At 42.3% G+C, this 14,479-nt stretch overlaps 1 protein-coding gene across 2 annotated transcripts in view; it reads left to right on the top strand.

Moving 5' to 3' along the window:
• The window catches only part of ADAMTS12 (ADAM metallopeptidase with thrombospondin type 1 motif 12), a 584,548-nt gene that overhangs the window by 446,787 nt on the left and 123,282 nt on the right, over positions 1 to 14,479 (top strand). For both annotated transcript variants that reach the window (XM_044276409.1, XM_044276408.1), the window contains exons 20-21: positions 5,224 to 5,376; positions 8,745 to 8,918. In XM_044276409.1, coding sequence (XP_044132344.1) covers positions 5,224 to 5,376; positions 8,745 to 8,918 — 327 coding nt within the window. The remainder of the gene's footprint in view (positions 1 to 5,223; positions 5,377 to 8,744; positions 8,919 to 14,479) is intronic.

Genomic DNA, 14,479 nt, shown 5'->3' with positions numbered 1-14,479 from the left:
TGGAAAAAATATATAAATGACTGATTTTACATTTTACTGTCGCTTCACCACCCAAATTTTTTTTTATAAAACGTGATCAAAAAGTCACGCACAATCTAAAATGGTATCAATAAAAACCGCCGATCGTAATGCAAAAATCGAGTCCCACACAGCTCCAAAGACATAGCTATAAAAAACAATTATGGGGTCAGAATATGACGATGAAAATAAAAAAATATTTTTTTCCCAAAGTTTTTATTATTTTAAGTATTAAAACACAAGAAAAACTATACAAATGTGGTATAGTTGTAATCGTACTGAGCCAGAGAATGAAGGTAACAGGTCTATTTTACCGCATAGGGAATGCTGTAAAAACAAAACCCATAAAATTGTGGCGGAATTGCGTTTTTTTCCCAACTCCACCCCATTTGGAATTTTTTCCAGCTTCAACACTATATTGTATGCAACAGTAAATGGTGCCAATCAAAAGAACAACTTGTCATTCAAATAAAAACAAGCCGTCATACGGCTATGTGAACAGAAGAATAAAAAAGTGGTAAAACACTAAAAATGGAACATTGCAAGGTCCCGAAGAGGTTATAGTTGGCTTGGTCCGGATTAAGGAGGCACTAATAATCACATTTTCTGGAAGAATAAAAAAGGAACAGCACAGTGTAGCAAAAATATACTCCAGAATTGATATTTTAATGGGAATACAAGCATTAGTTGCTATCAGGAAGAGCAGGAGCTGCTCTAGTGCTTCATACAAAGAGGTCCCAAGCAGAAGACCCCGTCCAAGAAGTCTATACCCCCACTAACTCATGAAGAAACACCTGATTTATATTGTTATGCAGGGATCCCAGTGTAGTGGATGTGATATCTACTGATAGAACAAGTATGGCAATGACACACATGGGGATCTTTAGATTTGTGCGGAGTGCCCCTTTAAATGTGCAGTTTCATAAACCATATAAATGTGTCAACTAGTTAAAAAGCTGAGTATTTGTGCTCTTTCCCGGCCACTTCCCGCTGAGATTGTAAATCATTTTTCAATTTATTCCCCGTGCAGCTGCTGGTTTTTATCTACTACTCTCATGATCATCCCTCCATTCCTGCTCACAGATGTTACATTTCCAGAACAAATTGTTTAACTGAACAAACTTTGGTGTTGCACACTGGACATAGAAACGTATTCCATGGGCAGAGGCGACAACTAATTCTGCTGCTGGCTATACTCAATTTTAACCCTGTCAAAAGGACAAAAAATAAATAAATCTAATATAATGATTTATAATATAATAACATAATACAAAAACTCTCCGATTATTCCCCTAATGCATCTAAAATTGAAAATAAGGCCACGGAAATTCAAAATGTCCTTTTGCGTCTACAGCATTTTTGCAGACCCATGTGTCTCTATGGTAACAGACAACAAACAAACTCTATGTAGTCTGATTTGGTAGTTACATTCAGTTCCATCTGTCCTCAGCTTCTTGTTTCATACCATGGAGACACATGGGCCTGCAAAGGCACTGTAGAAACAAAACATTACAAAATGGGCTTTTCCAGGAATTCAATATTGATCATCAATATCAGATCAGTAAGGGTCTGATTCCCGGCACACCCATCAATCAGCTGTTTGAAGAAGCTGCAACACTCGTCTCTTCATAGTAAACCAAGCATACGGTTGTATATTGTATAGTGACTTGGTATTGAAGCTCCATCCCATCTCTTAAAAAGGAATAAGCTGCAAAAAGGCCAAGTGACCAATAGAAGGGACATCAAGGCTGGGGAAGAGGCCGCAGCACTTGCCAGAGCATTGTGTGCCATTCTAACAGGTGATTGCTAGGGTTGTCATGAGTCAGACCCCCACTATCCTGATACTGATAACCTATTCCTGAAAAAAGGTCATTAATACTTAAGTCTAAGAACACCCTGTTAATCAAAACCCTGTAGCTATGTTGTTTCATTTAGAAATGTTTTGAACAATTAAAAATGTGGTTGCAAAAATGGACATAGCCTTTAAAAGAGGACATGATGGATTCCTGCAGCTGCCACTAGAGGGAGCTCCGGAGCTTCTCACATACAGATATATACAGCCACCACTAGAGGGAGCTCAGGAGATTACTGCATACAGATATATACAGCCACCACTAGAGGGAGCTCAGGAGATTACTGCATACAGATATATACAGTCTCCACTAGAGGGAGCTCAGGAGATTACTGCATACAGATATATACGGTCACTCAAAGAGGGAGTTCAAGATCTTCTTGCATGCAGATATACTGTATAGAGCCACCACTAGAAGGGAGCTCAGGAGATTACTATATACAGATATATACAGCCACCACTAGAGGGAGATCCGGAGATTACTGCACACAGATATATACAGCCACCACTAGAAGGAGCTCAAGAGATTACTGCATACATATATATACAACCACCACTAGAGGAAGCTCAGGAGATTACTGCATACAGATATATACAGCCACCACTAGAGGGAGCTCAGGAGATTACTGCATACAGATATATACAGCCACCACTAGAAGGAGCTCCAGAGATCATTGCACACAGATATATACAGCCACCACTGGAGGGAGCTCAGGAGATTACTGCATACAGATATATACAGCCACCACTAGAGGGAGCTCCAGAGATCATTGCACACAGATATATACAGCCACCACTAGAGGGAGCTCAGGAGATTACTGCATACAGATATATACAGCCACCACTAGAGGGAGATCCGGAGATCATTGCACACAGATATATACAGCAACCACTGGAGGGAGCTCAGGAGGTTCAGATAACCCAATTGTTATCTTTGAAGTCTATGTCTATACAGGGGATTTAGAGTTGTGTATCAGAGAAATTGAGTTTAAGATGCTATAAAGATATATAAAGAATTAGATTAAAAGATTACAAAGATTAAGAAGAAAAACTACTATTACATGGTGGACATGAGGGTTAATACATAATTGCACCGTTCACATAGTATAATCCTATTACATTTACTGTGAATCTTTGAAGACGACACTGAAAAATTCCTCAATTTTAAAATATAAAATATAAAAGAGTCTTCAAGGTCAGGAAAGCTTTATAAGCTGCAAGAGAAATGCTCAAGGAAAGAGAGAGGTGAGAAGAAGTGAGGAGCAAGTTCATTGGACCGGATACAAAGGTGCCGCTGGCTTTTACACAACTGATGATGGAGGCGGTTAATGGTGTCGTATAATATATTGTCAGGCTGGGGTGCATGTTCCCTCGTCTGGATACAGAAAATGGTGACAGTTAAAACTTCCATGAATTTCACAAAATAATTTTATTTGAAAGTTATGTTGTCTGGGAAAAGGGGAAATATGTGGTAAATTCTTACTGTAAAGAAAAATGATTTAAAATTTGTGTATATTTTTTTTTTATATTTTAAAAACTTTTTTTTCAACGTATGTTTACATCACCCTAGGTGGCTATAACATACAATCATTAGATTGTCACTTGTATTTTGTAATGGATTTTTATCCATTTCAGGACTACTTGCAAAGTTGCTTCCATTTTTTTTAGATGTACTGGAGGAATAAAACAAGATTTAACAACCAGGATCTCATGTACGTCACGGTTTAATCTCCTTTGAGAGCCATCAATGCCTTTTGTAAATATAATTTACTAGTAAGAAATGTAGTGTTAAAGGGGTTGTCCTATGGAAACATAGAGTTCTCTGCTGGATGACACTAAATAGCAATCTTTCAGTTGGAATAATTTAAAAACCACTCTTCTGTGTCCATATATTACATTGACAAACTTGATATGATGCCTCCTGGTGTTCAGAACATCCAGTTAATGTGTCCACTGCTGGTGAGAAGATGCCTGGCCTGTATAATGGCAGTAATCACTCTCCCACCCATGTACAAGAGGATCTGAGCAATGGATGTGAGCTACTGAGCATGTATGACCCTGAACCCTGGGCACATTAGGTGGACATTCTGAAAGGGGGCACTACAGCAAGTATGTGTAACTACAGGTGGCAGGGTAGCAAGTATGGAACAGCAATAGCTAGATATAGGAACATTTAAAAAAAAAAAGTATGCTAATTTAAAAATGTGCATATTTCCCATAGAACTGTAAAATATAACTGTGGGACTCCCTGCACCATTCTGTCGTCAGACATGGAGAGACACAGCTGCGCGCTGGGCGGTACCATTGTCAAACAGGTGCACATTGCACCCAGGTCCTGAACCCCTTAACAGTTTTGCCTGAGCTATGCTTGGGCTTTGAGAAGAGAACTGAGGGCTACTTTAACCCTTCATATCTCAGGATCAGTAGCAACTGGTCTGGTTTGAAAGCTGACAGTCTAGGGTTTAAAACAAGACAAGAATTAGAACATTATCTCTTCTACATTGGGAAATATAGCTGTTAGGAATTGGGTCTGAAGTGACAGTAGCTGAAAGTGAAAGCAGGTTTCAGCTGCTTTCACTCCTGATCCAAATAGTAAAAGCTAAATGTCCTGATGTAGTGGAGATAATGCTTTGATTGTGGTCTTGTTTTGAAACTTAGAATGTCAGGTTTCAAACAGATGAGGCTATATCTCTAGCCGCTACCCAGCCCAAGATATGAAGTTAAAGCAAGCCTCCTCCCTTCAGCAGGCTGTGAGGAGGAGGGGAGCAGTAAGAGAGCTGACAGGCAGCAGGGAGAAGAGAAAAATATATTTAAAAAAATGGATACATTTGGCAACATCATAGTCGTACTGACCCACAGAATAAAGTTATCTTGTTACTTATACCACACAATGAACACCGTAAAAATAAATCCCACAAAATAACATGAAAATTGCATTTTTATTAAATCTTACAAAAAACTACAACTCGTCCCGCAAAATTCAAGATCTTATACAGCTAAATTAAATTAAAAAAAATTTAGGATAAAATTAGTCATGTCATTAAGGGGTTAAAATGCACTTGTGTCCCCCGAGTTGTGCGCCAACTAGATTTACTTCCGGCATATATTCAAAATCTATAATTAAAAAAAAAAGTGGGAGGGTTTTTACAATTTTAATGTGACTGTTATGGAATGCAGTGGAAGGGAGAATAGGGCAGTTGCCCATAGCAACCTATCAGATTCATTTTTCGGAGACATTTTGGGAAATAAAAGCAGCAGGCGGGCTGGTTGCTCTGGGTAGCTACTCCTCTTTTTGTTGCACCATTTTTTTATTAATTCCCTCCCCTCCCCCGACATGATCTCTTCTCTTACAGTGCTCCACCACATGCGGACTCGGGGCGTTCTGGAGAAATGTGGAATGTAGCACAGGAAATGAAGCTGACTGTGGACGCATTAAAAAACCGGATCCTGCCAGAAGATGTCACCTCCGTCCATGTGCGCACTGGAGAACCGGGAACTGGTCCAAGGTGATGAATCACTCGTCACTGTGGCCCCACAACATCTGACACTTTATCTGTTTTCTTCTTCACATCCAGGCGCAGAATGAATTCAGAGGTGGTTGCGCATGTCCACTACTCTTTCCATTCACTTCAATAAGAGTCATGGAAACAGTTGAATGCATCTCCATTTAGTTTCTGCTTGGATGCTGTTGCTGAATGGGGATCAGCGACCCCCATTTTAGCGATAGGTGCCAGGGACCAACATCTTTTACACATATATAGCATATCTTATAGATATGCCATAAATGATTAAGGTGGGGATGACCTGTTGAAAGTAAATCTTCACCGTTTACTACCGCTGTTTTTTATATAAAAAATGTTGCACTGATTAATTCCATACTATATCTTTGCAGCAATCAGAGCTGAGTTTTTCTGATACAGACCTCCTGATCCCCTGCATAGGAAAAGTTATTTGAACTACCTGCAGCCACCACTTGAGGGAGCTCAGGAGATTACTGCATACAGATATATACAACCACCACTAGAGGGAGCTCAGGAGATTACTGCATACAGATATACACAGCCACCACTAGAGGGAACTCTAGAGATTACTACATACAGATATATACAGCCACCACTAGAGGGCGCTCAGGAGATTACTGCATACAGATATATACAGTCACCATTAGAGGTAACTCAGGAGATTACTGCATACAAATATATATAGTCAATACTAGAGGGAGCTCAGGAGATTAATGCATATAGATATATAAAACAACCACTAGAGGGCGCTCAGGAGATTACTGCATACAAATATATACAGCCACCACTAGAAGGAGCTCATAAGATTACTGCATACAGATATATAAAGCTACCACTAGAGCGAGCTCAGGAGCTTACTGCATACAAATATATACAGTTACTACTAGAGGGAGCTCAGGAGATTACTGCATACAGATATATTCAGGCACTACTACAGGGAGCTAAGGAGATTGTTGCTTACAGATATATACAGCAATCATTAGAGGGAGCTCAGGAGATTCCTGCATACAGATATATAGAGCCACCACTAGAGGGAGCTCAGGAGATTACTGCATACAGATATATACAGCCACCACTAGAGGGAGCTCAGGAGATTACTGCATACAGATATATACAGCCATCACTAGAGGGAGATCAGGAGATTACTGCATACATATACAGTACAGACCAAAAGTTTGGACACACCTTCTCATTCAAAGAGTTTTCTTTATTTTCATGACTATGAAAATTGTAGATTCACACTGAAGGCATCAAAACTATGAATTAACACATGTGGAATTATATACATAACAAAAAAGTGTGAAACAACTGAAAATATGTCATATTCTAGGTTCTTCAAAGTAGCCACCTTTTGCTTTGATTACTGCTTTGCACACTCTTGGCATTCTCTTGATGAGCTTCAAGAGGTAGTCACCTGAAATGGTTTTCACTTCACAGGTGTGCCCTGTCAGGTTTAATAAGTGGGATTTCTTGCCTTATAAATGGGGTTGGGACCATCAGTTGCGTTGTGGAGTAGTCAGGTGGATACACAGCTGATAGTCCTACTGAATAGACTGTTAGAATTTGTATTATGGCAAGAAAAAAGCAGCTAAGTAAAGAAAAACGAGTGGCCATCATTACTTTAAGAAATGAAGGTCAGTCAGTCCGAAAAATTAGGAAAACTTTGAAAGTGTCCCCAAGTGCAGTCACAAAAACCATCAAGCACTACAAAGAAACTGGCTCACATGCGGACCGCCCCAGGAAAGGAAGACCAAGAGTCACCTCTGCTGCGGAGGATAAGTTCATCCGAGTCACCAGCCTCAGAAATCGCAGGTTAACAGCAGCTCAGATTAGAGACCAGGTCAATGCCACACAGAGTTCTAGCAGCAGACACATCTCTAGAACAACTGTTAAGAGGAGACTGTGTGAATCAGGCCTTCATGGTAGAATATCTGCTAGGAAACCACTGCTAAGGACAGGCAACAAGCAGAAGAGACTTGTTTGGGCTAAAGAACACAAGAAATGGACATTACACCAGTGGAAATCTGTGCTTTGGTCTGACGAGTCCAAATTTGAGATCTTTGGTTCCAACCACCGTGTCTTTGTGCGACGCAGAAAAGGTGAACGGATGGACTCTACATGCCTGGTTCCCACCGTGAAGCATGGAGGAGGAGGTGTGATGTGTGGGGGTGCTTTGCTGGTGACACTGTTGGGGATTTATTTAAAATTGAAGGCATACTGAACCAGCATGGCTACCACAGCATCTTGCAGCGGCATGCTATTCCATCCGGTTTGCGTTTAGTTGGACCATCATTTATTTTTCAACAGGACAATGACCCCAAACACACCTCCAGGCTGTGTAAGGGCTATTTGACCATGAAGGAGAATGATGGGGTGCTGCGCCAGATGACCTGGCCTCCACAGTCACAGGACCTGAACCCAATCGAGATGGTTTGGGGTGAGCTGGACCGCAGAGTGAAGGCAAAAGGGCCAACAAGTGCTAAGCATCTCTGGGAACTCCTTTAAGACTGTTGGAAGACCATTTCAGGTGACTACCTCTTGAAGCTCATCAAGAGAATGCCAAGAGTGTGCATAGCAGTAATCAAAGCAAAAGGTGGCTACTTTGAAGAACCTAGAATATGACATATTTTCAGTTGTTTCATACTTTTTTGTTATGTATATAATTCCACATGTGTTAATTCATAGTTTTGATGCCTTCAGTGTGAATCTACAATTTTCATAGTCATGAAAATAAAGAAAACTCTTTGAATGAGAAGGTGTGTCCAAACTTTTGGTCTGTACTGTATATACAGCCACCACTAGAAGGAACTCAGGAGATTACTGCATACAGATATATACAACAAACACTAGAGGGAGCTCAGGAGATTACTGCATACAGATATATACAGCCACCACTAGAGGGAGCTCAGGAGATTACTGCATACAGATATATACAGCCATCACTAGAGGGAGCTCAGGAGATTACTGCATACAGATATATACAGCCACCACTAGAGGGAGCTCAGGAGATTACTGCATAAAGATATATAAAGCCACCACTAGAATGAGCTCAGGAGATTACTGCATACAGATATATAAAGCCACCACTAGAGGGAGCTCAGGAGATTACTGCATACAGATATATACAGACACCACTAGAAGAGGCTCAGGAGATTACTACATACAGATATATACAGTCACCACTAAAGGAAGCTCATGAGAATACCGCATACAGATATATACAACCACCACTAGAGGGAGCTCAAGAGATTACTGCATATAGACAAGGACCAGCTTCAAAACCATTGCACGTGTTTATTGCCTGGACCTACATATCTACAAGCCCTGAGTATCTTATGCCATTTGTCGCACAGTGCTCTACTAACTGTGGTGGTGGATTCATGACCAGGGAGATCCAGTGTATTGATGTCCGTGAAAATCGACTTCTGCGACCATTTCATTGCCAGTCTCCCGGACACAGCCCGCTGCAGAACACTTCATGTAATCCAGAGTCGTGTTTGTCGTGGCTTGCCAAACCATGGAGTGAGGTAATGTTCCGTAAAAATGTTGAGTCAAGCTGCCATGCCAGACACAAGGAATGGTGCTGTTTTTGGAAGATCAGATTTATGCCAGAACATTATAGTTAAAAAATTAAAATCTAAATAAAAACATAAAAAAAAATAATGTATAATAAAAGAGCTGGAAGATGCCTATGAGCTCCCTCTTTGTGCCACATCTTTTAATGCAGGGAAGACAAAAAGAGCTGCTGTGAATCAGAAAGATCCGGCTGTTTCTTGACAGCCATGTTCTCGTGTTCCAATGGGTCGAAGGGAATTGTCTCACCTTTAGATCTATGCCATACTTGAACGGTATCCCTGGTCTGCTGTGAATATTCACAGTGTATGCAGAGATGCTGTCCACGCCGCGCACAAGTAGTTATCTGGCACACGTGAGCCCTCTGCAGAGATTAGAGTGAGGTAATCTCCATCTCACATGTCCAGAGTAATTATCAGTATTTCCCGTAACATGGCAGCGTGCTGAGAAGAAGATGAAGAGACAGGACTCACAAAGAGCAGGAGCCAGATTACTGCCATATTTATTTTCTCAGCAAAGCCGCTTAACAATCTCCTACTGGTAATTGGAGCCGTAATGAACGCAGAAAATATTCCCTCTAAGGGCCAAAGAAAGCAGGTAAAGAGAAGAAGGAGCACTGGTACTACCAAATGATCCTTACAATTGGGAGGTTAACACATAACATTACTATGATAGCCATAGCGATAAAGATCACATGGAAAATAATGTGTGTGCAGCCCTCCACCTCTCTCCTCCCCGATCTTCCTCCTATCACCTCCCTGATCTTCCTCCTATCACCTCCCCGATCTTCCTCCTATCACCTCCCCGATCTTCCTCCCATCTTCCTCCTATCACCTCCCTGATCTTCCTTCTCTCTCTTTTTTTCTAACTTGTCGCTCTTACTTTATACACTCCCGGTGTCCTTCTCTTTCCCTTCCTCGTCCTTCTTTTCCCTTCCTCTCCTCTGTCTCTCCCTTTACCCTCTGCCTATCTCCCTCCTTCTTCTGTCTGGTTCTCCCTCTTTTTTTCCTCTTCCTTTTATCCCTACTCTTTCCCTCTTCTGAGTCAGTTTACCCCCCCCCCCATCTTTCTCTCTTTTTGCTTCCTATCCATGTCTCTTCTTTTTGCCACTCTTCTTCCTTTCTGTCCCTCCTTCCCTCTGTACTTTATTTCTCTTGTTTCCTTCCTCTTTCCGCCTTTCTCCCCTTCCTCTTTCTGCCTTTCTCCCCTTCCTCTCTCTCTCTCTCTCCCTTCTATTTATTTTCTTTTTTATTTCTACCTCTTTTACCTCATCATCTATTCTCCCTCTCTCTCTTATCTATCTCTCGCCTTACTTTCTTCTCTATCTTTCTGTATCTTTTTCCCTCCTGTATCTCTCCCCTTTCTCCCCCTTCCCCTCTATTGTCTTGTCTTTTTCCTTTCTTTTTCTCTCCCTCTTTCTCCTAATTCTCTACTTTTCTCTCTATATCTCATTTATCAAATTCAAATTCAAAATGAGCTTTATTGGCAGGACCAAGTACATTTTAGCATTGCCAAAGCATTTAAGGATTTTTGGGGGTGGATTGGCGGGTGGGTGATATGGGGTGATGGGTAAATCCTGGGGACAGATTCAGGGTTGAGGGATGATATAACGGGGAAGGGGGGGGGGGGTTAGTCCATGTTGGGGATTTAGCAGTCCGGGGTCTCTTATGTTCCACTCAGTCGGTGACATCCTGTGACATATTGTGCAGCTTTTCTTACCATCGGCTCCTCTTCTCCCAGCACAATGTGGTCTCCTCTTTTCTTCCATAGAGGTGAAGTCTGGGACGAGAGTGGAGAGTCTCTCAGCGCTAAGCACTTAGGGCAGTGTAGCAGGAAGTGGCCCTCATCCTCCAGGGCCCCCTGGTCACACTGCTGGCACAGTCTACTCTCCTTGGGCTTGTAGGTCTGTCTGTGCCGCCCAGATTCCATTTCCAGGCTGTGGGCGCTCAGTCTGTACTGGCTCAGGTCTTGTCTGTCTCTGGACTCTTCTAGTATCTCCAGGTATGGGGCCAGTTTGTATTCTCTCTGCAGTGATTGGAAGACGCTGAGTTTCTTGGAGTTTGCTGTGTCATTTCTCCATTCTCTGACATAGTTTTCTTTAGAATTGTTCATTACATCCTTTATTATTATTTTTTTTTTCAATTGTCTGTTTATTAAAGTTTCAGACACATATTGAATTACAGCAGTGGTTTAGACCGTATTTTTATCCATTGCAAAAACATAATGATAAGGTACAGAAATAAGGATAGCGATGATCGTAAGATCAGCTGAGTACATGCCCCTGATGAGCGGAAGCTGAATAGACATATTCAGGTTGAGCACAAGAAAAAGTTAACTTAAAAAAAAAAAATATGTAACTTCTGAAAGGTGGCGTCAATAGTATCAGCCAGTATAAAACAGAAAGGACAAGACAAGGGGACAAGACAAGACAGGATACATCCAGATTAAAGGGATTCTGTCACCTCCCCTCAGCCAAAAAACGATTTAAAAGCAGCCATGCAGCACAGCTTACCTGGATTAGGCTGTGCTCTTTTATCTTGAAATCCGTCCAGCAGTTACTTAAAAAAACGACTTTGATCAATAAGGAAATGCGTCCTGAAGGTGCCCAGAGGGGCGTTTTTTTCTTCCTAGTGAGCCCAGTACCGCCCCTCTTTCAGTGCCCAGCCCGCCTTCCTTGTACTTTCTAACCGCCGCCCCCAGCCTGCCACAGCCTCTCCTGCCTCTCCTCCCCCTCCCTCACGCCGAACGAAGTCTCGCACAGGCGCAGTACCCACTGAGGGCTGCGCCTGTGCGATCATCAGGAGACTGAGGGCGGCAGCTTCATCCTCGTCACTGGGCATGCGCCGAGCCCAGTGACGTCCGATGCTCGCTCTTCCCTCAGTCAGCAGGGAAGAGCGAGCATCGGACGTCACTGGGCTCGGCGCATGCCCAGTGACGAAGATGAAGCTGCCGCCCTCAGTCTCCTGATGATCGCACAGGCGCAGCCCTCAGTGGGTACTGCGCCTGTGCGAGAGTTCGTTCGGCGTGAGGGAGGGGGAGGAGAGGGAGGAGAGGCTGTGGCAGGCTGGGGGCGGCGGTTTGAAAATACAAGGAAGGCGGGCTGGGCACTGAAAGAGGGGCGGTACTGGGCTCACTAGGAAGAAAAAAACGCCCCTCTGGGCACCTTCAGGACGCATTTCCTTATTGATCAAAGTCGTTTTTTGAAGTAACTGCTGAACGGATTTCAAGATAAAAGAGCACTGCCTAATCCAGGTAAGCTGTGCTTCATGGCTGCTTTTAAATCGTTTTTTGGCTGAGGGGAGGTGACAGAATCCCTTTAAGTATATAAGGAAGAACAAAGCCTAATTTAGGCTGGGGCACCAAATACCAAATACCAGATTTTCCAAATATGGTCAAATCTATCAATCTGGTTAAGCAGGGTAGCCGAAAGGTATTCCATTCTCCTGACTTCCATTATGCTGGCTATAAGATCAGTTTGTAAGGGGGAATTTGTGCGCCTCCAAAAACTAGCTGCCGTCAGCACATGGAGCATCAGAAGTAAGAAATGCTTCTTCAAGGGTATGTGAGGAATGTTTAATAAGTAAGTGATGGGTTTCAAAGGGAACCTAACGTCTAGTAGGTGAAAAAGTATATCCTGTGTTATGATCCAAAAAGGCTTTATTAAAGGGTATTCCCAAAAGATGTGACTATGGGACCCCACGCCTGTTCCACATCTCCAATACCTATCAGAAATGTTAGGATTAGGCTTATGTAGTAATTGTGGGGTGTGATACCAGAACATTTTGTATGTGTTCTCCCTGTGGGTGATACAGGCAGAAGTCATAGCAGCTCTTTTCCAAATCATCCTCCACTCTTCCAATGGAATAGTGTGATGCAAGAGCGATTCCCATTTTGACATATATGAGTGTCTAGTGAATGTGGAAGAGGGTGGGGACGAGAGGATTATATAGATTTCAGATATAAGGCCTCTAGTCGAATCCGAAAGCTTGCATACCTTTTCGAATGATGTAGCAATGGATAAAATAGAGTATTGAACAGATGCTGAATTTGCAGATACTGGTATCTAGTTGATATGGAGTTTTTAAGTGTATCAAATGGGATCAATCGCAAAGTCCTATAATCAACCATATCTACAAACCTGACAATCTTCTTGGAAAACCAAGACTTAAAAAAAGTGGTCTGTAGCCCCATCTGAAATAAGGGATTAAATAAGAAGGATGTCATGGAGGATCTCTCGGAGATTAAAGAGAATCTACGGCAGCAGTATTGCCATACCTTATACGTAAGCGACATGGGACCTAATAAATCCGGTATCTGTGACTGTGGAACAGGGGATTACAGTAAGGAGTTAGGATGGATTGGTGCTATCCAGAGCTTCTCTATCTCCATCCACGTAGAGTAAGCATACAGGTTGGACCATGCCGGGAGCCGTCCAAGATGAGTAGCCCAATAATACCTAGCAATGTCTGGTACCGCAAATCCTCCCTGAGTTCTAAGAGCCGTGAGGGTACTGCCAGCTATTCGATGTCTCTTCCCATTCCATATAAATCTGAATATACTCGATTGCAAAGCACGGAGTTCACTTCTCGGAATCCACACAGGGAGAGTTTCAAACAGATACAGTAGTTTTGGTAGAATAGACATTTTGACAGCTGCTATACGGCCAAATAAAGATATGGGAAGAGACATCCACTTGCCCATCTGTCTCTTGAGGTCACGCAATAAAGTTGGGAAGTTGTGCGTATTTAGAGAAGGATATGATGCTGTCAAATTCACACCTAAATAACGTAAGGTCGTATTTGCCCTTCTAAAACGAAAATTAGTCTTAAGCGAGTCTAATCTATCAGCAGGGAGATTTAAGGGAAGGGCTTCCGTCTTCGCAGCGTTGATCTTATACCCTGAAAGTCTACCATACAGTGCTAACAAATCAAAAAGATTCGGCAAGGTGATAAGCAGGTCTGACAAGGTAAGAAGGACATCGTCTGCGAATAAGGAAACCTTGTATTCAATTTGATTTACTTTAATCCCATGTACGTCTGGATGGGATCGGATAGCTGCAGCTAAGGGTTCAATGCATAACACAAAAAGGAGGGGGGAGAGCGGGTAACCCTGCCTGGTGCCATTACGGATAGGGAATGGGGCAGAGTTAGCGTATGGCAGTTTAATAGTGGCCGTAGGGTGACTGTAAAACGATCGGAAGGCAGTGATAAAAGGACCGTTAAAACCAAATGATTGCAAGGTGGAGAACATGAAAGGCCAACTTAAGCGATCGAACGGCGTCTAAACTCAGCAGTAGAGACTGTCGGTTTTGTTTATAAACTATATCAATCAAATCAATGGTTCTTCTTGTATTATCTCCACCTTGACGGCCCTTTACAAAGCCGACCTGATCTGTATGTACAAGTTGTGGGAGCCAATATGAGAGCCTGTTAGCTAACAATTTCGTAGATATTTTCAAATCTGAATTAAGGAAAGCAATAGGGCGGTAGTTGGAACAGTCTAGGGCAGGGGTGGC

This window comes from Bufo gargarizans, chromosome 1 (assembly GCF_014858855.1).
Source record: "Bufo gargarizans isolate SCDJY-AF-19 chromosome 1, ASM1485885v1, whole genome shotgun sequence".
Lineage (NCBI taxonomy): Eukaryota > Metazoa > Chordata > Amphibia > Anura > Bufonidae > Bufo > Bufo gargarizans.
The sequence above is the reverse complement of the archived record's forward strand: the minus strand, read 5'-3'. Positions and strand labels throughout refer to the sequence as shown.